This window comes from Rhipicephalus sanguineus, chromosome 8 (genome assembly GCF_013339695.2).
Source record: "Rhipicephalus sanguineus isolate Rsan-2018 chromosome 8, BIME_Rsan_1.4, whole genome shotgun sequence".
Taxonomy (NCBI): Eukaryota; Metazoa; Arthropoda; class Arachnida; order Ixodida; family Ixodidae; genus Rhipicephalus; species Rhipicephalus sanguineus.
The window spans coordinates 161,881,524-161,908,150 of record NC_051183.1 but is presented as its reverse complement, the minus strand read 5'-3'; the positions used below and the strand labels follow the sequence as shown (position 1 = coordinate 161,908,150).

General features: G+C 49.6%; 1 protein-coding gene and 2 pseudogenes across 1 annotated transcript; 1 reads left to right on the top strand and 2 right to left on the bottom strand.

Annotated features, from left to right (window-relative positions):
- The first annotated feature begins 649 nt into the window (after positions 1 to 649).
- Positions 650 to 11,187, top strand: LOC119403651 (uncharacterized; annotated as a pseudogene).
- A 697-nt stretch (positions 11,188 to 11,884) lies between these two features.
- On the bottom strand, positions 11,885 to 20,373 carry LOC125759516 (uncharacterized; annotated as a pseudogene).
- A 383-nt stretch (positions 20,374 to 20,756) lies between these two features.
- Positions 20,757 to 25,965, bottom strand: LOC119403650 (piggyBac transposable element-derived protein 3). The gene is made up of 3 exons (XM_049418385.1): positions 25,327 to 25,965; positions 23,499 to 24,862; positions 20,757 to 20,774 (listed from the first exon to the last, which is right to left on the bottom strand). The coding sequence occupies exons 1-3, from the start codon at positions 25,445 to 25,447 to the stop codon at positions 20,757 to 20,759; spliced, it is 1,503 nt and encodes a 500-aa protein (XP_049274342.1). The 5' UTR covers positions 25,448 to 25,965.
- Positions 25,966 to 26,627: the final 662 nt, after the last annotated feature.

Sequence of the window (26,627 nt, the reverse complement as noted above, 5' to 3'; positions counted from 1 at the left end):
ACGGATATTGGCGCGTTTATCGGCCGCGGAAATTGACATCGACGAAAGCTGCTGAAATCAGACACGTGCGCGCGCGCCGCCGGGAAGGAGAGAAATGATGCGGACACCAGCGACAAAGGAACGAGGCAACCGTGACCGGGAGTATAAGGTGAATAACGTATAGTACCTCGTGTAAATACCTTAGCCTCTATCGTGGCTTGCCGACCTTGATTCCTGCTTCAACCACCGATAAGGCACCGAGACTACCTCCTCGCCCGGGTCCAACGTATTCTTGAAATCCGGTGTAGATTCTCTCCTTATAATTGCGTGTGTACGTGCGTGCGTGCGTGCGTGCGTGCGTGCGTGCGTGTGTGTGTGTGTGTGTGTGTGTGTGTGTGTGTGTGTGTGTGTGTGTGTGTGTGTGTGTGTGTGTGTGTGTGTGTGTGTGTGTTTGCGCGCGTGGGAGCTTTGCACCATCAGTGCGGTGTGCCTTCGAAGTCGGTCGGGCACGAATGTGTGGGTGTACGCCGGCAAGCTATAGTCAGTGTCCGCAGCACCTAAATAGAGCGAGACTGGGTAGAAACCACTGAAATTGTGCATGTTCTCAGTTATGCCTGTTTCATAGAAGAACGACTTCCAACACTTCTCTCTCCTAGATCTTTCAACCACAATGGAGGCGGAATCCAAGCTGAGTCCGGCGAGTGACCTTACGAAGGAAACTACTTCCATGACCAGCATAGCTACGAGCATGACCATACACCTGGAGACGACGACGACGACGACCATGACGCCGGCACGTGAGTTCTCGCAAGCGATGAAAACCGCGGGGACCTCCTCGCTCTTGCTTTGTTACATTTATAAATGGCATTTTGTTAGCAAACAGACACAGAAAACGTTTAAAGCTCTTCCAACTCTTTGTAAAGAGGGTAGAGCAGCAAAGACATGTAAACGTTCAAACGGCGAGGCGTTCAGCATGCGTTTGGCTTCACTTGCCCGGTCGGGGACATGGGCGCGCCGACGTTCTTCGTACTGCCACTGCTCTTCTTTGAAACGTACGACAGGCGTCCGGCCCATGGCTAGTCCCAAGAGCAACTGATCACGCCTACTTCTTGCGTCGTGATATAACGGACAAACGCGAGAAGTTGACGAGATGTACTCGCGCAAGACTTGGACGCCTTATTAAAGACGGCTTCACCAATCGCAGCGCGCGCAGCACGCGTACTGGCGCGAACGCACTCGCATGCCAGTGTGAGCTAGGTCACGTAATCAAGAAGCAAAATCTAAGGTTTTGCGAAAAGCACTTTGTAATGCACGCTTTTTACACCCCTAAGTTTGAAAACGCCAACAACACGAGGTTTCCTCCGATGACGCGAGATGGCGCGACGTGTCTGAGAGATTGCCTCGATGCGCTCATCAATGCACCCTAGTCTGAGTGAGGCTGGCTCGAAGCCAGTGCCGCCTATCTCGGCAGCATGGTGGTCACTCCCTTTGTCCAGATGGGCACCATATTGGGGTGATATCGCTGACGCAGACGCCGCTTCTACCTAAATGATATGCAAACACGATTATATTCAGTCAGTCAGTCAGTCAGTCAGTCAGTCAGTCAGTCAGTCAGTCAGTCAGTCAGTCAGTCAGTCAGTCAGTCAGTCAGTCAGTCAGTCAGTCAGTCAGTCAGTCAATGAACTTTATTTATAAATTGTCCTGAGGAGCCAATTCCCCTCAAGAGGGAGGTCGGCTGCGGGCCGCACCCACGTGGGGACAGGAAGAGCGAGCCCCTCCGCCAAATTGCGGGCCCTCTGGACAGCCCGGATTTGGACCTCCCGGTCCGAGCTGGTGATTGCCGTCCTCTAGGCGTCCTCTGTGCTGAGGTCCTCGCAATCGCGCAGCGCCGTACATTAGACTGTTAAAGGGACACTAAAGAGAAAGAATGAATTGGTTTAGATTGATAAAGTGTGCTCGGAGAACTCTTGTGTAGTTTATTTAACCACCGTAGGTTTATTATTAGCGGAGAAAACCGAGTTCAAAGTGTCATTTTTAAATTTCGCGCCGAACTTTGTAATTCGTGGCGTAAAACATTTCAAAGAGCATTTAACGTATTTTGGCGCCACTGGCTCGACGAAATTTCCACAAACTCGTTTTATCAAGTCTCTGGCCCCCTCAGAGGAAAATGTACTTCGATTTAACCGATTAGGAACTACGTAGTCCCAAGCAGGCGCCCTCAAAAATATGTGACGTCACGGCAAATGGTGCGGGAATACCAAGGTGGCGTCGCCACCTGTATTTTCTTTTGGCGCGTTTTCTCGCTTATTAAGCTTCTTCTCGCAGCAAGCGTGGTGTTTTTGGTATCGTCGAAGACCACTTTACTAATACGAGAAAAATCGTTTTGCTCTTTAGTGTCCCTTTAAACATACTTGAAAGTAAAATGTTTTGCGAAAACATGACACGTTGACGAGAAAGGATACGGATCAAGCGCAAGCGTAATCCCTCTGGGAAGCAAACGATCCACATGTAGACAAAAAAAAAATGGGCCAGCAGAAATGAACTCTAGTAGAACTCGTTCTTGGCCTAGTGTGTTGAACATACTTGAAAGGTAGCACTCACGTTTGTGCTTACCTTGCACCTTTCCATGTGAACGTGTCCTCTTTTCGTGCAACCTTTTACTTTCGAGTATGACTAACGGACTAAGCGAGCAGCGAGTTCTACTGAAGGTAATTAAAGCGAAAGCCTTCGACGCCTCATGAAATGCGTTCGGCGTCGCCGTCGCACGTCGGCGACGCCGAACGCATTATTCGCATCACACGAGTGATGCGAATAATCATCATCACGTGATGACGTCGTCATGACGTCAATGTAACGTCACCTAACATGATGTGACGTGGTGACGCCTTCATATGATATCAACGCTTGGTCAAAAGTGGCCCATCTCTGAGGCAGTGCAAAAGTGAGGTGCAGAGAGCTAACGATGCCTCCGATCTGGAGGCATTGCAAAACGACGTTATTTTCAGAAAGCTTTCGGAGGGAGGCGCGGGAGGTTCAATACATCTACATAAAAGAAAAAAAAAACATGGTTCATCCCTCCGTCATAGGAATCGGTGTAACACGAAAGTGAAATTTGTCCTCACAGAGGTAGTTGAAAGTTTATTTTACGCGGAGTACGAGAGCTTGCACAGCGTCTATTGGTGTTTAGCAGATATTAGCCCCGTAAGTTGGGGTAGCTCCACCTGGTGAGAGGCCGGGATGACGTCACGGCAAGGAGTGACATTTCGACTGCTTGAACGCCCGCCGTTATCCGCGTGCGTTTTACGCGCCCGCTGCAGCACCCTGCGTGGTAATGTGTTTGTTCTTCGCCTATCTCTTGCCGCAAGCTTCAAATGAACGACAGCAACAGCACCCATCGTGTTTCAGGTAAGCCAGCAATTATATATTTGTGTCTACAAGGATCATTCATGCCGGCGCTTCGTCGTGCGTGCTTCGAAAGCTGTGATAAGGTTGCGTTGTTTGGGGATCGCCTCAAGGGAGATGATGGTTTTGACTCATCAAGTTTTCTTCGGATCGGACGCATCCGCGTATCTCCAGACAGCCTTTCTGACGCTGTGCAAAGCCCGCCAGCTTCGCGCTGCCACGAAAGCGGATGCTGCGTGGAGTTTAGCGAAATATCTCCAAAGTGCTCACCCGAGAATACCGCCCCAGCTGTTGTCAGTTTTTTTTTCTATTGTAGTCGCTCAGTTCGCCTTTTGTTTAGTTTCTCATTTATGGACAGTGATTTTAGCGCTTCTGTTCACCACACGAAGATGGGGAAGCTAATCTGTTAACGTCATTGATCTCAGCTTGTCTCTTCGTGCAGCACCGTAGCAGCGGTGCTCACTACTCTCGTGTACCAGTTTGGATAACCTTTTCGTATATTATTTTTGCTTTCAGCTGCAGTGCCGCTGAGCAGCATCAACCGGTATGTGGACAAGGCGCGTGAAACACGTCGGTGCTTAAATTGAGGTGGAGGACGTTTATTACGCGGAACACGTCGTTGAGTGCGCCATCGAAACAGCTCGGGATGCTCGTTTCGACTTTGTGGCCTTTGTGTTGCAGACTACTGCTATCAGCAGTGCTCCGCACGAAGTGAAAATTACCGTTTGCGACGCGTCGGTCGATGGAACGAGTTGTTCGTGCAAAGCTTGGTTTCACAAAATACAATTGCGACTATTCGGAAGAAACATGCACATACTTCTCGTAGCAATATCTTGGTTTTTCCGAAAGCGCTATGTGACTGGCGTAACCGCCTTCTTTAGGCTTTCAGATATACAATGTGGTTCTTTATGACAGGCAGATTCAGCTAAAGCCTCAGCTAGCAGATAGCGAAATTACGTAAGATCGACGCTTGCAGAGTGGACATCACTTGCGCGATAAACGGCAATCTTAGTTCATACAAAACATTCATTCATTTTCTTTGTAATACTTCGAGATGCTCGTTTTAATTACGGAGTCTAAGCCACACTGTGGGGAAGTTGCACCCATTTAACAGAAATATTTGCTTAGCACCTATTTCTTGAAGTATGATGTGAAAACTGAGTATTTCAACCTGTGATGAAAGGCCTTGCTCTTCTAATTAGGTATCACCTTATTTTCTGTGAAGGTCTTGTGTTTGTAGTGTCTGCTTCCATTAAAAAATGTGAACTCTTGTATGCTGCGGAGAGCATTTTCTTAGCCAGAAGGTTTTTTTTTCATACTGGAAGTCTTTGCTAATCATTGTTCTAATATCGTGAAAAAGTTTGATAAGTGTATCATTGGGCTCCACGTAAAGAAAATAGACTTGAGATTAATGCCAATTACGCTTGTGAAGGTTAATGTTTTTGGAATATACTCATTATAAATCTTTACAAGAATTACAAGTGCAAACACATTGTTGCTGTTGTTTTGCATATAAATGCTGCCAAGACTTTGGATGAACTCTCGTCCACCGACAAGCCGCAGAAGTGGGGCAAACACCACAAAGAACGAGTAAAAGAAACGTACCAGCCAAGGATTATAACTGATCTTCCCTGTGCTAAAAAAGGTCTGCAAATATATTCCGATTTTAATAGTGCATGAAAAAGTAGGGAAAGCAAAGTTCAACAACGAGACTGAGCAGTCTCCGCAATATGTCGACTTAAATGATCTTGTGAGAGTACCTTACTATGATTGTTCGTACTTTCTTAAAATGTAAGAGCAATCTCATTACTTTAAGAAAACACTTGCGTGACCATAAACTATATATACTGCAAATTCTGTGTGCAGATGCCTGTCAAGAGTACGTATTATGATTGTAGTCATAGTGAGTACAGTATCATTCAACGGCTAGACACTGAAATGTCTTGGTACGATGTACTGGATGGTGGATTGTGCAACACTGACGGGACACCACAATGCGAGTGCTTCTCCCCTGCGTGTTCCTCTGACGTTCCACAATGTGAGTCTGAGGTAAATGCACTCCATATGCTATTGTAAAAACAAGTCTGATCAAGCACTTTCGACACAGTGAAAATATGCATTTCCATGCTTGCTTACAAAAGTCTGACAGGCGCGAAAATAAATGAATAAACCTCAATGCTAAGTATCCATGGTAACGAGCTATGCGGTGTGTATATATGTTTCCATCTAAAGTGTAACGTTATCTTTGTTCCTTTTTTCAGGCAAAAATCAGAGAGGTCCCCCAACTGGATGGCAACATACTTGAGAGGCTGCTGAAAATCTAAGCTATCAATCTGCTGCAAAAATACACTTAGAGATTCTGAAACAGGTATGCATTCAAACCTAAATTTGGCTTTTTGCATCTGAGAGACACTAACTACAGCCTTGGCCCATAACTGTAATCTACTTAGTTTACAGGTGTGATGCACCACGTTGACAGCTTGAATAGTGTAAATGTGCAATTCGAGTTGCTTTACTTTGCTAGTACTTTCAAAATTTGAAAATTGAAGACACTACTGCCTAATAGGTTGCTCTGTGATGTGTTGCTTATCATAGCAGCGTGCAGTGTTTTCTTGTTGTTGCAACATCAGTTAGGGCAAAATATTTTTTCTATGATCATAACAAGCCAGGTCATTCAGAAATGTTTCTAGACCTTTAGGCAATCAATTTGTTTAGCTAAATATGCACGGATTTGGAGCCGTGTTAGTGATAAAACATGCAAGGTTTTTCGATCTGTCCTAATGCACATTACATGCCCTTGAATCCTTCACGGGCAGTCACATGTAGCAAACTGTAGTGTTTACCTCACTGTATTTCCACAGCTCTCGTGTTAGGATAGGATAACACAGGCATTAGGCATTTCTGCTTTAAAAATGTGCTTCTAAAAATGACTGCCTTCTATGTTGTTCTTAAACCATGCATGAAGAGAGTGCTTATTGGTTGAAATTCTCAGTTTATATATTATGATAAGTGCAAGATATATTTACGCAATCATCTGTGTACATTTCATTCAAGAAACATAAGCTTTTATCATTATCACATTTGTTAGACACACTTATTAAGCAGTCCTGAAGCCATTACTGTAAATATTATTTTCAGCATATGCCACACTTCACATATTTTTCTGCAAATGTTTCTCTAGCAGCAGAATACGCACTTCCGGAGCCAACCAAAAAAGCAGGATGTTTCACTTCTGAGCCAATGCATCCTGATTTAACACTCATCAGTTCTGTCAACGAGCTAAGAAGCCTCCTTGGGATCAGCGGTGAAGTGACACCAGAAAGGTTGCTTGCACACTTAAAGGAATGCAAGAGGCGTGAAGACATTATTGTGATTGAAAGTTTAACACGAGATCAGGCAAATTCTAGTCTCTGGCTGCGTCACAGGGTAGGTACGGTCAGCGCTTTTATTGCATACGGTATATTTACTCATGTAAATATATTAAGGACAAAATGGGCCCGCATGATCTGAGACCCTTGCTGAGGAAAGTCATGAGGAAGAATAATGCTTGTACAGCAACAATGCGTCGTGGTATTGCTCTGGAATGCAATGCACGAAATTGCTCCGAAAGCCAACGGGCGAGCCATGATAATTTGGCTATCAGACAGTGTGGGCTTTTCATTATGGAAGGTTTAATAGCCCACTTTAATAGTCCACTTTAATTGTCGCACTTTAATAGTCCAGATGGCCTATTAAAGTGCGACTGTTGCCCTGAGAGGGTGCTGGAAATCAAATGCCCTGAGCCAATAAAAAATTCGGCAGATCCCACGCACTGTGGGAATCGATGTAATGCGAAGCAGCCAGCAAAGAGCTGCATACATCGCCTTGTTTGTCTTTGAGCCAAATGAAATCATTCATGCCATGGCATCTAGTCCACCATATATCGCATGTTTGCCATGCACGCATGCATGCACAATCTAGTATACACCATGCCAATGAAACGCATATTCTGGTATATACAATGCATGACCTGTCGCTAATGTTCATCACGCACTCGTGTCGTGCATACCAATTTTGTTATATATCCAGTTAACAAAACGGCCGAAAGCACACCATGACAGTGGCATGTAAATCATACCGTACATGACATGCATAACATCATTCGCATGTTAAGACCTCTCATTTATGTTCGTCATACAGTCACATCGCGCAATATCAATTTCGGTGTATATCAAACGAGACCGCGAGTGCACCACGAGTATAGCATGTAAATCATGCCATACATGACATGCATGTCATGATTTTCATGTTAACACCTTTCATTTACGTTCGTCATACAGTCGCTTCGTGCAATACCAATTTTGGTGTACATCAAGCTGGCGAAACGTCCGCGAATGCACCATGAGCGCGGCATGTAAATCATGACATACATGACATCATGCCACAGTTTTCATGTTACCACCTGTTATTCATGTTCGTCATGCAGTCGCGTCATGGAATACCAATTTTGGTACATATCAAGCTAGGAAAACGGCCGCGAATTTATCATGAGTGTGGCTTGCAAATCATGTCGTATATGACCTGCATGTCATGTTTCCATGTTACCACCTCTTATTTACGTTCGTCATGCAGTCGCGTCGCACAGTACCAATTTTGGTGTATATCATGCAAGCGAAACGGCCACGAATGCGTCATGACCATGACATGTAAATCATGTCGCACATGTTATGCATGTCATGATATTCATGTTACCACGTCTCATTTACGTTCATCATACAGTCGCTGTGCGCAATACCAATTTTGGTGTACATCAAGCTAGCGAAGCCGCCGCGAATGCATCATGAGCGTGGCATGTAAATCATGACATACATGACATGCATGTCATGGTTTTCATCTTACCAACTGTTATTCATGTTCTTCATACAGTCACTTCGCGCAATACAAATTTTGGTGTATATCAATCTACTGAAACGGCCGTTAGCGCACCATGAGCGTGGCATGTAAATCAGGTTGTACATGACTTGCACGTCATGATTTTCGTGTTACCACATCTCACTTACGTTCGTCATACGGTCGTGTCGCGCAATACCAATTTTGGTGTATATCATGCAAGCGAAACGGCCGCAAATGCACCATGAGCGTGGCATGTAAATCATGACATACATGTCATGGATGTCATGGTTTTCATGCTACGACCTGTTATTCATGTTCTTCATACAGTCACATAGCACAATACCAATTTTGGTGTATATCAATCTAGCGAAACGACCGCGAGTGCGCTATGAGCGTGGCATGTAAATCATGCCATTCATGACATGCATGTCATGATTTTCATGTTACCACGCGTCAGTTATGTTCGTCATACAGAAATGTCTCGTCATACCAGTTTTCGTATATATCCCTTCATGTAAATGGCCGCAAGCGTTCAGAGACCATGTCATGTAAATCATGCTGCACATGACATGCGCTTCATGGTTTGCATGTTAGGACCAGTCATTATGTTCGTCATGAATTCTTGTCACGCTGTACCAATTTTGGTGTATATGAAATTAACGGAACGGCCGCAAGAGCCTAAGGTCGTGGAATGTAAATCATGCTGTTCATGACATGCGTGTCATGATTTTCATGATATGACCTGTCATTTATGTTCGTAATAAAGCCATGTTATGACACACCAATTTTGGTATACATCCGATTAACGAAACGGCCAGGAGAGCACAAGATCGTAGGCGGCTAGATAGATAGATAGATAGATAGATAGATAGATAGATAGATAGATAGATAGATAGATAGATAGATAGATAGATAGATAGATAGATAGATAGATAGATAGATAGATAGATAGATACGCTCAAAGTTGCAGAAGTTCGCTAAGAAATGCTTCGCATTTAAAAAGTTCTTGGAAGAGAATATGGAAAAAAAAGGAAGAAAAACGTTTGACCAAAAATCTCAAGCGTGCCACCCCATACTTTTGTCAAGTGCAGGTACAGATGGGCGTCACAGGAATTCAACGTGCAGATTTGTTTGTATATGTCAATTGCCAAGATTACACCGCCCAAGACGCGGTGGACGGCGCGGCGGCTGATGGGACTGCATGGTGGGCTGCAGTCGTGGCCTAGGGATGACGTCGGCGTACGCAGCCGGCACACTCGCCTCGAAGGCCTGTGGTCTGGCGACGGCTTCGTCGTAAGTATGTGGGGCAGACAGGGATCGCTTGGGGTGGCCTGGCTACAACTTGCGCGTAACTGAGCGGCGCAGGCGCCGGAGGTGGCTGGTGGTTTTCCGGCATGACCTCCGCAATTTCCTGTTGAATAGCGCGGCGTAAAGGAGGCAGCAGTGTGGTCGACGGCTGTTCGACATGCTGCGACTGAGGGAAGGCCACGAGAGAAAACTGGTGGGCAATTTCCTCGCACGCAAATGACTTGATCTCGGCGAGCAAGGCCGAGTGATCAGAAATTGCCGACAAGCCAGCGAGATCAGCGTCACGTGATGGAGATCGACGGGTCAGCAACCGCTGCCGGCGCAGCTCCTCGTAACATTGGCAGAGCGTGATCAACTCTGTCACAGTACGAGGGTTCTTGGCAAGCAGCATGGTGAAGGCATCGTCGTCGATGCCTTTGATAACGTTGCGGATCTTGTCAGACTCAGACATGGCTTCGTCGGCCTTCTTGGACAAGTCGAGGACGCCTTCGATGTAGCTCGTAAAAGACTCACCGGTCTGCTGAGCGCATTCACGTAAACGCTGTTCGGCTTGCAGTTTATGAACGGCGGGGCGGCCAAACACGTTGATGATGGCTGTCTTGAAATCAGACCACGTGAGGAAATCAGTGGCGTGGTTATTGTACCAGAGGCTTGCCACCACACCCGCGAGGTAGAAAACCAGGTTGCTCAGTTTTCCTGCCTCGTCCCATTTGTTGGGTACGCTCACGCGCTCGTATATCGCGAGCCAGTCCTCCACGTCGGTGCCATCCGCGCCGGTGAAGACAGGAGGGTCACGGATGCGGGGGACACCGGGGCATGGTGTCGGTACAGGGGGAAGCGTCGTTTGCTGGGCGGCGTCTTGAGGCATGGTAGAGGGCACGGTACGGGATCGAAGCGCCAGGGGCATCGAAAGGAAACCGAAGCTGGTTAGACGGCGCAGCACTCTCCACCACATTATGAAGGCCTTTATTGACGGCACTAGTCGACGAAGCACAACGGTGACAGCCAAGACTTAGCGAGGACTCTGAGCGCGAGGAGCGTGCTGTCAGAGAAGAGCGGAAGAGGACGACCCACTAGTAAGCGCTCGAGAGGGTGACCCTATTGTAAACATTTTTCACACACAGCTGCCCGCTTACTTGGAAATAATATTTGCTTGAATTGCTGTGGGAATTCAGGCCATGCACATTCTGCGAGAATTCAGCTAGTATTAAGGCAGTAAAGAGTGCAATTTTGAAGGGTGCCACGCTTCTTAGTTTATATTTTTGATGCTTTTATAGTGCTGTATTATCAAGATTTTCTGGAAGGCATTACTACAATGTACTAGCTGCTATGTGTGATACCTACATTACGAAGCAACACAAGGATGATGCATGCAGCATTATTTTGCACATTTCTCACAAAGTGTTCCGATCGATATCTAGTTATCTATATCTGGTATTGAAAAAAAAATAAATGCTTTGCTTCTTCACAGAAACTTGAAATCTTTTCTATTATTATGCCTTACTGCCCAGTGTGTCCTTGCAGGCACATAATTTTGTTTAAAGCACAAAGCCCAAGTCCTGCATATAAGGGCCTGTGGTTGCAGGTGTAGTTTAACAGGATCTCTGTTGCAGTGCAAGGTTCTGACAAGACTAACACACCTAATGGTACTTTAGAAAATGCAGTGCTGACTTCTGATATACTGCACACACGGATTCCAACACATGGTTTTAACGTATGGCAAAAATCACTTCTGTTATTTCATCTGATGAGCACTCAACTTTTGAGAACAGAATAGCTAAGACGTGCCTTATTGAAGCTGTGATGTCATACCAGCATATGACGCACACTGGCTTCCGACCAGCCTCACGCTTTATTTATGCTTATGACGGTTGCTGATGGATTTTGTTAAAAGGCTTGGTAGAAAATCACTCAAGTGATTTGCTGGCACAAACATGGACATAGACAAGAAAAATTCTGTCATGTTTTAACAATTTCATTTTTCTCAGGGTTCAAAAAATCTGTGCAAGTGGTGCGCCTCCACACAACGTATGCAGAACATGTAGTGACATTTGCCTCCTACAAAAATTGGGGGTTTCATAGTGTTGTTTAAAGGAAGAAACCTTAACTACCAACACAGCTGGTGGCATATCACACTTTCTATGCTTTTTTACAGAGTTGATGGTAGAACAGTAACAGAAACGTCGCACTTGGTGATTTTTTGGATAATATTTTATTAAGCTGACGAACCAGTTTGCATTCATTATGTGCACACTACCCTTTGCCAGGCAGCTGACACACTTAACTGCTCAAGAACTAGTTTGCAAGGGAAAACACACTGAGATTAGGAGTCGAAAAGAAATTTGTTGTTGTTGAACAGTGGCTTTGAGAGGTTCAGAGTGCCTGCAATTATTTTGAATATTGCCGCGCGTCGTATTTTTCATGAGTGGAAGCCTCACCCACAAAGACTGTGGGCAACGCACTGCGCAGGCCACGCCGCGATGTGTAAGAAGCTTCGCGATTGTTTTTGAACGATCCGTTAAGATTGCGCGCCGAACGCGAATGTTCCAGCTTTGCCGAGAGATAACGCCGCCACCAGCGATATCGCTGGAAAGTTGGATAGCGCCTGCATAAAAGCCGACGCGCTTGACCGTATGTCAGTTGATCGACGGCCGACGCTCTGTTTGCCGCTATGAGTGCATACCGTGTGTATTGCTATCATTTAACTTTCCGTTTCCCGGCAACAAGTTCCGCCAAATAAACAGTTTCATCTTCAAAACGCTGACTGCTGTCGTCATCGACGTCACGACCATGTGACATCTGGTGGAGATGCTGCTCGTTCATGTACCGGACGCCCCCGTCAAGTCATGAACCCAGCCCACGCTGCGAAGAACACACCGACTCCGTCAGCGACAGTCGAGCCAGCCGCAGAATGAAAGGATTACCCGCCCCCCCCCCCCCCCCCCCCCAATACGGGCCGCTAGCGGACAAGCCTAGAGCTACGGCGACGAAGACAACAAGCAAAATGACGGCCGCAGTGTCCCCTGCAGCGATAGTGATGCATCCGCCCAGGGAGCCGCCGACATTCCGTGGTTCACCATGTGAAAACCCCGATACCTGACTGGAGACGTTTGAAAGGGTCTCGACATTTAACAACTGGAACTCCGACGACAATCTGCGCGACGTGTACTTTTACTTAGAAGATGCAGCAAGGAGCTGGTACGAGAATCTAGAGTCCCAAATCCGTACCTCGGACCTCTCTCGCGGCAATTTTTTTGGCGGCGTTGACGAGCGTCGTCCAAGAAGAAAGGGCCGCGGACTTGTTGGAGACACGGGCGCAACACCCGAACGAAAACGTGGCCACCTTCACGGAAGAAATGAACCATCTGTTTCGCCACGCGAGGAGAAGAAAGTCCGCTTTCTCATGCGAGGGGTCAAGCAAGAACTCTTCGCTGGGCTGATGCGTAACCCACCCAAGACCGTCCAGGAAATCCTGACAGAAGCAACGGCGATCGAGAAGACGTTGGAAATGCGTACGGGCAGTGCAACCGCCGCATTCCTACGAAGACCTACGGGGAGGTTCACGCGCTGCAATCTGATGACCTGCGTGACACCGACTGCTATTGTGCGGGAGGAGTGCGTAAATTGTTGCTTTCCTCCCAGCCTCAAGTGGACCCGATCGCCGACGTTCTACGCCAGGAAATCCAGCAATTTCTGGGAACACCTGAACCAGCGCAGCCTGAGCCTCAAGCAATGAGCTACGCTGCTGCAGCCCGACGCAACTCCCCCGCTCCTCGTCCACGTCGAGACGCCACGCCGCCGCAGCAGTTCCGCCGCCATCATCACCGTTGCCCTACCGTCCTCCTGTCACCCAGCGCTATGCCCCGTGCTACGCGCCAAGGAAGACCGACGCTTGGCGCGCCCCTGACAACCACCCGCTCTGCTACCACTGCGGGGAGGCCGGCCACACGTATCGTCGCTACCGACAGGTGGGGCTACGCGGTTTCGCCGTCAACGCGCTCACTGCCAGGCGAACGGCCTCGCGACATTGACGACTACCTCACCGGAACACAGTGACAAGAACGACGACCTACCCACTCGCCGTCGCCCAGCCGCTACATGTCACCGCACCGCCGGCCGCACACTGGCCCAGACCGGGGCCGGTAGCCTAGCCCGTATACGGGAAACTAAGGGCAGCAACCGATGGAGGTGCGGTTGCTGTACGACGAAATGCTGAAGATCCTGCGCGGCTGCCGACGACTACAATGCGACGAGACCTGCAGAACACGATGCCAAGCAGACGAAGCCCGGCCGACGAAACCTCGCGGACCGAAGAAGACCTGACGATGCAACGCGGAAGCAGCGGTGAAAACCGACGTAGCCGTGACCCGACGCCGCGACGTAACTGCAACGCAAGACGGCGGACTAGCGACCTCGACGTACTATTCGACGGACACAACGTTACCGCTCTCGTCAACACTGGGGCCGACTATTCCGTCGTCAGTGGATCCTTCGCCGCGAAGTTGCAGTTAAGACTGCTTGGGAAGGACCTGAAGTCCGCGCCGCTGGAGGTCATTCGATAACGCCGGCTGGAGTCTGCACAGCAAGAGTCACGATCGGTGACCGAGCCTTTCCTGCGAGCTTCCTTATCCTGCAGTACTGCTCCAGGGTCGTTACACTTGTGATGTACTTCCTAAGTGAACACTGTGCCGCAATAGACCTGAGATCTGAGTCCATACCGCTATCCTCAGTAGATGCTCTGCCACCCCCCACGACGCCAAGAAGCCACGCCTTAAGTGTGCTACCTCAACGAGCAGGTCACCATACCACCTCTCTCCAGCGTCATTATCTCCGTCTACACCGAAAGAGCCACCGATTTGGAAGGAGTCATCGAGGATAACCAGCACCTCTTGGTCAATCAAGACGTTTGCGTCGCAAGATGAATAGCAGAGCTTCGTGGAGGAAAAACTAAGGTGATGCTCACGAATTTCGGCTACGAATACAAGCACGTGAAGAAGGGTTTGACAGTCGCCTTCATTGAAGAAATTGTGGAAGCCAGCAATGACTTCACCCTCACAGATTTAACCAAAGCTTCCGCGAAAACGCCAGGGCCGGAACCTGCTTTTCACGTCAACCCAAGTTTTCCCCAGCGCAAGCAAGAACAGATCAAATCCCTGCTCCAACCATACAAGGACTGCTTCTTGTCGTCATCACGAATTTGACGAAGTCCGGTGGTGGAACACCGAATTATAACGGAGGAAAGTGCGAGGCCCCTCCGTCAGAGCCCCTACAGTTTCGACTCGAGAGCGCAACGCGATAAACAAACATGCCTACGACATGCTACGCGACATCATCCAGCCGTCCAAGAGTCCGTGGGCGTCACCTGTGGTGTTAGTGAAGAAGGACGGGACACTGCGCTTCTCCGTTGATTATCGTCACCTGAACAAAATCACGAAGAAGGACGTTTACACCCTCCCACGGATAGACGACACCCTGGATCGACTTCACAGCGCGACGTACTTTTCGTCGATGGGCCTCAAAACCGGCTATTGGCAGATCGATGTAGACGAAAGAGACCGAGAAAAGACCGCTTTTATAACACCCGACGGCCTCCTTGAGTTCGAGGTCATGACTTTCGGTCTTTCCACGGCACCTACGACGTTCCAGCGCGTCATGGACACCGTGCTGGCCGGAGTGAGTGGTAGACGTGCCTTGTGTATTTGGATGACGTCGTCGTGTGTTCATCGACCTTCGACGATCATCTCCGGTGGCTTGAGGCAGTACTTCAAGCAATCACGACCTCTGGACTGACGCTGAAGCCAGAAAAGGGCCGATTCGCGTACGACGAGCTCTTGTTTCTGGGTGATGTGAACAGCAAGTCTGGAGTGTGCCCAGACCCGCGGAAAACAGCTGCCATCACCGAATTCGCGCCTCCCACCGACAAGAAGGCCTTGCGCCGATTTCTCGGCTTATGCGCCTATTAGAGGCGCTTCGTCAAAAACTTTTCAGGCATCGCCGAACCACTGACGCTTCTTACGAAGACTAACGTGGAATTCAGGTGGGAAACCGCGCAAGTGCAAGCATTTCAAGAACTTAAACGACGCCTGCAGACGCCACCCATACTTGCATATTTCGACGATTGCGCCGATACGAAAATACACACCGACGCAAGCAGCGTAGCAGGGGGTAGCCAGAAATTTTTTCCGGGGGGGGGGGGTTCAACCATACTTTATGTATGTTGGTGCGTGCGTTTGTATGTGTGCTTGTATATATAGGCAAGCAAAAGTGAAAAAATTCGAGGGGGGGGGGGGGTTTGAACCCCCCAACCGTCCCCCCCCTTTGCTGGCTAAGCGTAGGACACGGTGCCGTCCTTGTACAAAAGACTGACTGGCTCGAAAGGGTCATCAGTTATGCTAGCCGGTCACTATCCAAGGCAGATGTCAATTATTTCACAACAGAAAAGGAATGCCTTGCCATCATCTGGGCTTCGTCAAATTTAGCCCCTACCTCTATGGCAGGTCCTTCAAAGTTGTCAGTGACCATCACGCCTTATGTTGGCTAGCTAAGCTGAAGGGCCCTTCAGGTCGTCTCGCACGATGGAGTCTGAGGATTCAAGAATTCGACATTACCGTCGTGTACATGTCCGGACGAAAACACTCTGACGCCAGCTGCCTGTCTCGTGCCCACGTCGACGCGCCGCCGCAAGACGACGACAACGACTGCTTCCTCGCAACTATAAGTGCCGACGACTTCGCCGAAAGGCAACGAGCTGACGCGGAACTGGGGGGCTTTATGGAGTCCGTTGTTCCGCCGTTGTTCCGAAAGTATTGAAGCGAGGAATGCCGTTGTTTTTCTTACGGAACGGCGTTCTCCTGAAGAAGAACTTATCGCCACTTCGAACGACTACTTTCTTGTCGTGCCCTCATCATTGCGACCAGAAATCCTCCAGGCCCTACACGACGATAATATCTGGGGTCTCGCGTCCCAAAGCCACGATATGATTATGAGAAACGCCGTAGTGGAGGGCTCCGGAAGTTTCGACCACCTGGGGTTCTTTGACGTGCACCAGTACACGGTCCTCAAACATTTTCCCCTCCATCGAAAATGCAGCCGCCGCGGCCGGGATTCGATCCCGCAACCTTCGGTTCACCAGTAGAGCGCCATAACCACTAGACCACCGTGGCGGGGCAGGCCCTACATGACGACCCGACGGCTGGACACCTCGGTGTTTCCCGCACGCTCGCCAGAATACAGGAAAGATACTACTGGCCACGCCTTGCTGCCGACGTCGTCCACTACATTAAGACACCGCCGACTAGGCCAGCGGGACTTGTACAGCCAATCGAACCACCTCACCGGCCATTGCAGCAAATCGGGATGGACCTACTGGGTCCGTTCGCGACGTCGACTTCCGGCAACAAGTGAATCGTCGTAGCAACTGACTACCTCACCCGCTACGCCAAGACAAATGCCTTGCCCCAAGGCAGTGCCGCCGAGGTAGCCAAGTTCTTCGTGGAGAATATCGTCTTGCGTCATGGCGCCCCAGAGGTCCTCATCACAGACAGAGGTACCGCCTTTACTGCGGACCTAACTCAGGCGATCTTCAAATACAGCGAGACGTGCCGCCGCCGCACCACCGCCTACCACCCACAGACGAATGGCCTCACCGAGCGTCTAAATAAGACCATCGCCGACATGCTGGCCATGTACGCCGACGTTGGGCCCTATGTGCCCCTGTCCCATCGTCGTGGTCTTTTCAACCAGCTCCACAACCTCAGCCATCCCGGCATACGCGCCTCTACACGCCTCGTGGCTGACCGCTACGTCTGGCCCTCCATGCTGTGGGATTGTCGCACCTGGGCGCGCTCCTGCTTTCAGTGCTAACGCGCTAAAGTCACCAGGCACGTCACGTCACCACTCGGAACATTCCCTCAGCCCTCTGGTCGGTTTGAGCACGTCCACCTCGACATCATAGGACGCTTTCCCCCGGCTGGCCCCTACCGCTACTGCCTCACCGCTATCGATCGGTACACTCGATGGCCCGAGGCATGACCCCTCGAGGGAATCACCGCGGAAGACGTCACCTCGGCCTTCTTCACCGGCTGAATCGCTCGTTTCGGCGCCGTCCGCCGCGTAACCACCGACCAAGGACGACAGTTCGAGTCGCACCTTTTCAGGTTCCTCGGGCTGACCGTCGGTTTCGAACGCTTGAGGACCACCAGTTACCACCCCTGCGCCAACGGAATGATCGAGCGTTTCCACCGACAATTCAAAGCAGCCATTATGTGCCACCCGGACTCAACCTGGCTCGAGGCCATCCCAGCCGTCATCCTCGGTCTTCGCGCCACCTTCAAGCCGGATATCCAAGCTACACCAGCAGAGCTCGTGTACGGGGAACCAGTCCGTCTCCCAGGTGAATTTCTCGCTGCACAGCCATCCATATCTACGACGTCAGATCCCACCGACTTCGTCGCCCGGCTCCGACGCACCATCGCCGCCTTACGCCCGTCACCTGCAGCCCACCACTGCAAGCCTACACCTTTCGTCTTCAAGGTGCTAGCATCGTGCACGCACGCTTTCCTCCGCGACGACACCGTCCGCAGGCCTTTCCAGCCACCCTACACCGGACCCTACCTGGTCGTCCATCGCGACAACAAAAATTTCACTCTGCGCCTGAACGGGAACGACGTCCGCGTCTCGATTGACCGGCTCAAGCCCGCATACATCGCTGCGAACGAACCGGACAGTGCCACTTCATCCACAAGCATACATCCACAGCCGCCGACGTCGCAGCCCGCTCCGGTCACGACACGCTCTGGACGTCTGGTACGCCTCCCAGATTTCTACAGACCCTGAGGGCTCTGTACTCCGCGGGGGGGAGGGGGTGATGTGGCAACACACTGCGCACAAACCGGCGCAGCCTCCGCCTCGTCACTATCTAGTCCGGCGTGACACGGCTTCATGCTACACCACGCCTCCGATAAGGGACAGCGCCACCGCAGCGTCACCGGAGGCTTACGTCACCGACGGTGGCTTTAAAAGCAAGCTGCCAAGCTCGGAAGTAATCATTCCTTCGCTACCCGAGTGAGCGCAGCGTCGGTATGCTCGCCCCGCTGCTGCTGCTCCGTTAATAAACGGTTGTTACGTTTTATGTTGGGATGCGTCCTTCCATCGACACGGCATCCCACAAGCACAAGACGTGGGACGCCCTCCTTCCGTACGTGACCTTCGCTTACAACACGGCCGTCCAAGAAACGACGCAGAGGACGCCGTACAAGTTGGTCTACGGAAGGAGCCCGGCGACGACGCTCGACGCCATGCTACCCAACGTCACCGACGAAGAAAATCTCGACGCCGCCGCCTATTTACAACGTGCCGAAGAAGGTCGACAGCTTACCCGCCGGCGCATCAAGACCCAGCAGCACACCGACAGCCGTCGCTACAATCTTCGACGACGCTTCGTGCAGTACCAACCCGGTGACCTTGTCTCGGTCTGGACGCCATACGACGACGCGGACTGAGCCTGAAGCTTCTTCGACGACACATCGGACCGTACAGGGTACTTCGACGTCTCGGCGCACTCGACTTCGAGGTTGTCCTTCAAAGAACTCTCAGAGGCGCCGAGCTCTACCCGAGGTCGTGCACGTGGTGCGCCTTAAACCGTAATATGCTCGTTAACGCACCTAAGGACTCTGTTTGCTTGCTTTATTAGTTTTCTTTAGTATTGCATGTATTCATGTTCTGTTTTTAAGCATCGGGGCGATGCTTTTTCAAAGGGGGGCATTGCCGCGCGTCTTATTTTTCATGAGTTGAAGTTTCACCCACAAAGACTGTGGGCAACGCGCTACGCAGGCCGCGCTGCGATGTGTAGGAAGCTTCGCGATTGTTTTAGAGCGTTCCGTTAAGATTGCTTGCCGCACGCAAATGTTCCAGCTTTGTCGAGAGATAACGCCGTCACCAGCGATATCGCTGGAAAGTTCGATAGCGCCTGTATAAAAGCCGACGCGCTTGACCGCTTGTCAGTTGATCGACGGTCGACGCTCTGTTCGCCGCTATCAGTGCATGCCGTGTGTATTGCTATAATTTAACTTTCCGTTTCCCGGCCACAAGTTCGGCCAAATAAACCGTCTCACCTTGAAAACGCCCAATGCTGTCTTCGTGGACGTCACGACCACGTGACAATATGTTGTCAATGTATGGCACAAGGTCAAGATCAAAGCGATTTTTTAAAATGCGGTACAGTTTCATCCTTTGAATGGCCCTTTCCACATGCACTCGGGCACTTGCTATGGACTGGTTTCTTGCAGCTTCCTTTGTGGTGAGCTGTTTCTCCATTAGAAAAGAAGGCATGATCATTTTTAAGTTGTGCTCTTTTCAAAGTTCACCTATAAGGAAACCTTTGTCCACCATCGCGCTATCAACATGTGGAATGCACTTTTCAGGCAGTTTGAACTGCTTCGTGATGTGCATGTCTGAGGCTTTGCCGCCGTATGCGGGGCTTATGTAACTTAATAAACCACCTGGTGTTTCACTCACCAAGACTTTAGCTGTGTACGTACGCTTGTGATGACTACGTGAGGAGCCTGGACAAAAGGTCTTTTGGCCGCACAATTTCTATTTCCGTGCAATAAAGCACAATCCTTATGTCTCTATATTGCTTAAAGCACACTGTGAGGCAGTTCACTGTCGCATTCTTGCTTGGCCAAAAACTGCGTGCTGAAGAATGCTTGTTAGTATTACAATTGGGTCTTTGAATATATTGGAAACAGTTGTTCGGTGAACGTCAAACAGCACTGACAACAATGAAAAGGTTAAACTATGAAACAACTTCATGTATGTCAGAAGCACAGCGTCCTCATCGCTTAAGCAAAAACTCCGCGCTCCTTGACGCAACCGCGCTTCCGTGTAAACTTCTGTTAAGTTGTAAAACAACTCAAATGATCCAATGCCTGTGAGGACAAGTAGACCATGCTCATCAGGAACCTTCGCAATAGTGAGAAGCTGTCCTCTGGAAAATGGGATGTTTGTAGTGTCCACCTGAACGCCGATTTCTTTAGATAGCTTCTGAGCTTCAGCAGCAATCTCTGAAGAAAACGATAACAAAACATACTGAGCTTAAGATTTACGCAAATTAAAACACTTAGCAGTAATAACACATGCAGCAGTAAGATTGCTGCAGTGTGAACCGGTACCTTCTGTATTTTGAATGAATTCGCTTAGCTCGTCCGGAACAGCTGGATGATAAAAGAACAACACTGAAACACTCCATATTACAAAAGTGACTTTAAGGCCCACTTGAGACCTGAATTTGGCACATGGACTCTTACTATCGACAGATAAGCATACCGTTACATTCCATTGATTCTTCTTCTGCATCATGCTCCAACGTCACGTTGTTCAAGCTGTTGGTATCGGTGGGCATGTTTGTCTGGGGCAGCTGGTAAGATCGCACGGGAACACGTCTTTCCCCTGAAATGGTAATCAAGCCATATTAGAGATTTTCCTAGCAATTACTTCACTCAGGTGTAACGCCAGTTTTACGTAAAAGTTGCAATCGTTCTCTCCGCCCCGACTCTCCGCAGCCATTCACTTGTATTTCAATTCTAAATAAAGTTCAAAGTTCAATTCTAAATTCTACTATGAGGAAGCCAATCGTGATTGACCTTTCATCGCGATGGCTCACTGTCGTAATTGCGCCGTGGGGCGCCCGTAAGTATGCCTGAAAAATTGTTTTAACGCGCCCAGAGTAATGGCTCACTGCTTCAGTGCATATAAAGATAAAAACTTTGAGCCCTTCAGTGAAGCATACTTGAAAACGGCGAAGCGTAATCGCTGAACCAAAAATACTACATCAGCATTCTTTCATGAGTGTCGTCTTTGGTACCGTACGTGGTTTTCCACCGTGTTCAAATGAACTACACTACCTCACCTACCTCACCCGGGCTCATGCAGCCGCTCTCAAACGCTTTCGTTGCCCGCGGCCGCGACTTGCGAGAGGGTGAGCCGGTGACAAAACCGCAAGAAAATCAGGAGAAGGCTGGCTGTAAGCCACGCCACTAGTGCAACCTGCAGGAACGCACTTAAAGGCCAACTCCGGCGATTTTTGGCCATGTCAAAGTAATGGTGCTTTTATGTTCCTGAGACGCTCCTGTTACGAGCCCGATAGCAGAAATACTCGGCAAATTGCAGAATATTTTTAAATAAGCAAAAAAGCGCAACACCGAAGCCGAAACCCAACCGAGTGTACTGTCTACGTATGACGTAGACGTTGTTACGAACGAACCGGAAGTCGTGCAAGGCATGCCGGTCACGCCGGCGTCGAGTATGAAAACTGTGACAGCCGGGACGAGCAGGCGCACAGTGGAGAGGTGAGCACGCCACGCATCAGCTGTAATGTATGCAACTGACAGTGCCGCGTCTGATAATGACAGTGTCTCGGCCAGCACAGCAGACGCTCGTTGTAGTGGCCGCAGTTAGCGGTGCCCTCGGCTGCGTCACTTCCGCCGCCTTCCCAATACTGACGTCACAGACGCGATGTTGCCAATAATTGTGGGAAGCCAGGAGGGCGTTTGCAGGCAATCTTTAAAATTCATTTGCAACCAATCTGCGCATGTCTCAAGCCTGTAATTTGGCATAAATGACGGAAACGTGCAAAGGAACGTACCCAGCGAATTTCATTGAGATCCATCGACCTCGAAAAATCGCCGGAGTTGGCCTTTGAGCAACCTTTCCCCCGCTAACAGGTAGCTCGACTATTCCACACATGATAACTAAGGTGCGTGGGCAAACGCTTCGAAGTGGTAAAAGGCCCTCTTGGCCGAAAACGCCCTGTCATGTGTCGTGCAAGCTTTCACGTGGCAAGGGCCCCTCCTGTTTGGCAGGCACCCTTTTTGGCAAACTGGCTATGCCTCCTACCTACGTCTCTCTGCGCCTGGCACAACCTCGTCACCAATTTGTTGCTGACCATGCGACCTGCCCTTACCTGGTCCTCCCTGCTGTGGCTGGTTCCTGCCTTCTGCCCTGCAAACATCACACCGGCCTGCCCAGCCCGCCTTGGGACTTTGGCTGCTGGTCCAACCATTCAATCTTCGGCCCAGGCCGGAGCGCGGTTGCCCCGGCGCCTTTCCTGGCTGCCTGCCATTCCAACCTGCCGTTGCTCTCAGCCCTCGTCCCAGTAACGTTAGGCAGCTGGCTGCTGCACGCAACTTGAAGCCATGCCTAGCCCTTTATTGACGAGACAATAAAATACTTGCAGAAAACATTTATTTTCTACATATTTACAATTGTTGCAACAAGACTAAGCATATTTCATAAAAAGAAAAAAAAAATTCTGCGTATAGTTTCTAAAATACAGCTTTGTTGCCTGTGGGCAACACTAGGCACGAGCCATAAGGTAGGCTTCACTGCGTGCTTCTTACGGGTTAGTGTGGAATTTGTGCATGCACTCCTTTCCTGGAGTAAAACAGAGGTGTACGTTGCACTTCCTGCACATGACTCGCGTGATTCCTGTGCAGTTTGGGTATTTACAACGGCCTTTCTTTGCAGAAAACATCGGGAGATGGTCAATAGTGTCGAGCCTTATCTCCTTGCATGGAACAGGAGCTGATGGCCCGCGCCGCTTCTTCGCCTGTAATTCATTCTCGACTTTTGATGGGCCCAATGGTCGCTTCCTCGAAGGTGTTGATACCTTTCCCTGTTGCCTCAGCGTGCAGGCAATGTCTGCTTTGAATGTTAGCAGGGTCATTTGGTGCTTGCAAGGCACGTTAGCCGCGGTGGCATCTCGGCGGTAGAGGAGCCAGCAGTTGACTACTACATCTAATAAATGAAAAAAGAGCCTCCTGTACCACTTTTTTGACCTTACGTGGATGCGGTAGAGTGCCACAAGCATGTCCATGCTTGTGGCACCCTCCCATGCATTCATTGTAGATGCCGACAATAGCAGGGCGGGGTATGCTCACAGTCGTTCGGGTCTTCTTGTCGAAGCGCTTCACGGCCTGCTCGTGTGAAGCTGAAGCAAACGTGGACAGTAAAGTCACGGGGCGGTTGTCAAACCACTTGACAGCCCTCAGGCTCACCCCTTCAAATGTGGTCGCCATTTCCACGTAAGAGCCACGCCCTTTCTTCTCCAGATCTTTGTCGGATGGAAGCTGGCACCCTCCCATGCATTCATTGTAGATGCCGACAATAGCAGGGCGGGGTATGCTCACAGTCGTTCGGGTCTTCTTGTCGAAGCGCTTCACGGCCTGCTCGTGTGAAGCTGAAGCAAACGTGGACAGTAAAGTCACGGCGCGGTTGTCAAACCACTTGACAGCCCTCAGGCTCACCCCTTCAAATGTGGTCGCCATTTCCACGTAAGAGCCACGCCCTTTCTTCTCCAGATCTTTGTCGGATGGAAGCTGGCATCCTTTTAGGCGAGCCTCGCGTACTGTCCCTACGGAACTGATTCCAACCTTCTTGAGGACTACTTGTAAGTCCACGCCGCAAAACCAGTTGTCAAAATACAAGATGTAGTCTAGACCGCGGGGCACGATACTCGCCATTCGCAGGACGATGTTGCCACTTGCGCCGATGTCGGGAAAACCTTGCTGAGGAAGAATTTTGCCTGTGTAAACTTCAAAGTTGTACATTATGTCGCGTTCATCGCAGAGAAGGAAAAGCTTATAACCCCATTTTTTGGGCTTGTTGGGCAAATACTGCTTCAATGAGCTGCGGCCTTTGAACGGCACCAGCTGCTCATCAACGCATAGCTTTTGAGATTTTGGTATCTCGCGGCATTTGGCGACCAGGTGGTCCAACAGGGGCCGCACTTTGTAAAGCCTGTCACGTTCGGGGTCATTCTGGTCTGGTGCTTCCTGGTTGTCACTAAAATGCAGCGACTGCTTGATTTCTTCCCACCTGTCTCTCGTCATGGTGTCGGCGACTTGACTGACTCGGAACCTCTGCGACCAGTACATGCGTGTTTGAGGCAGCTTCATAAGCGACATAGTGAGCACTGTACCGATGAACTGCTCTAAATCATTGACTGTCATTGAAGCAACTTTGTTCGGATTCCTCTGAGCGCTATACAGGGAAGACTGCTCACAGATGTGAGACAGGAATGTCACGTCAAAGAAGTTTCTGAAATAGGTGATGGGAGACCCCACCGGGGCTGGGTAGGGTGGTACGTCTTTCCACTCAGGCATGGCATTACTCGAGGAGCCTCGGACAGCCTTCCATGTGGGAGAATCCTTCGAAGGCTTGGGGATTTCTTCAAGCGCATTGTCGATACTGGCCGTGCTTGGAGCTCCTGAGACCTCTTCATCCTCACTGTCAGCTGGCGGTGCTGTAAAATTGCACAGAAAATGGTTGCGATGTCAACAAAGTGCAAGAAAAAGCCAACAAAATTAAAAATAGTAATTACTCTCGTAAATTTCATCAGTGCTCTCTGTGTTCAGTAAAATCTATTTTATGCTAAAGAAAAAAGTTGCGGAAATACTGTTTCGCTAGCTGGCCTAAACAATGACACTGTTTGAAACACACAGAGCCAGCCTGCTGCAAAGCGTAAACGGAATGCCAGACTATCAGCGTCCCACGCAGAGCTGCCGAACTTGGGAACACCTAGAAGCGTCTGCCATGAGAGATGCCGACAGCCTCAAGTGGAAGTGCCGGGCCACACAGCCTTTTGTAATACAAGCAACCCCTTCCTTCACCTCCATCCCGCTGCGCTTTATTATGCAAGAGACCGTACTTTATTCGTCAATCGAATGATAGCATAGTTCCGACTGACACGACAAAATAAATACTTACTTGTCCGGGCTAAAACAGCGTTTTCAGGCTCTTCGTCGCTCGATGAATCCAGGTCAGAGTCATCACTGTAGTCAGGGGGCACTTTCGCAGCAAATTTTCCATAAAATGCACCCGGGTCCATTCTTCGAAATCGTTGCTTTGTCTGCGTGTCCTGCGTGAGGTGGTGCAGCGATAATGGCAGCAGTGCAGGCAGAGGAGCGCGCTACCAGACAAAATTGCACAGCGCAACATCAGCGGGATGCGAAACACAGCATAGTGCCTGGTGTTGCCTGTAGGCAACAAACACCTCACGCGCCCGTACGGGCCCAAATTAGCAGCGCCGTTCATATAATTTGACAACGAGGAAAGTGAGGCATTTTTCTAAGCAATTGCAAAAAGCCAGAGAGAGAACAACGAATGCTTACCCGGAAACAGATGTTCGAACGCTGAAGTCGCGTCGTAGAGCGCTCTGCAGAGATTTGCGCGCCAAACTTCTTTTTTCTCTTCGTCGATTTCTTAGTTACAAATCAGAGGGCGCCACACATCCATGTGGCAGTAACATGGGGAGACTTTGGAGGGAAAAAGAAGCTCGCGAAACCGAAAGTGAACAAAAAAAAATATTTTCCGCTATGTTGCCTGTGGGCAACGTTCGTCAATAAAGGGCTAGGACGTTCCCGGCTGTCTGCTACTAGACCGACGAACTTCAAGCAAGCTGGCTGCCCCCACCATGTGCAGTCTTGCCCCGTTCCTCTTGGGCTGCGGGCTTCTTCCTGGCAGTGGGCTCTTGCGTGTGCATGGGACTGTGCGAGCAAGGCCGTCCGTTGACTTGCATCTGTTACCGCAGTGACGGACATGTCGGCAGGCAGTGACATACCACTGGTGGAAGAAGATGTAAATGGTCACAGGGTAACTGTGTTGAGAGATTCTGGAGCTGCTACAGTCAGGAAAAGTATAGAGAATGAGAGTGATATTACGGGGAGAACGCGACCGGTAGTGTTTGTAGACGGATCAAAGAGAACATTACCAGACCTAGATACACCATATTTCATGCCTGAAATCACCGCTAAGCGGATGGAAATTCATTGTAGGGAAGATCGATTGTATGATATGATCTTAGGAAATAAGCCAGGTGTGCGCAGGGTTGATGACCCAGTGCTGCGGGGTATCTATACAAAACAAGGACGGCAAGACGTCACAAAAGAAAAAGCCCGAAAAAACGAGGATTGATTTGGAAATAGCGATAGTATTGGCAATGAAAGGCGAACCGAGATTATGTTACCTAATCTTCAATGTATAGGCGTGTCCTCGGAGGAACACTTCAA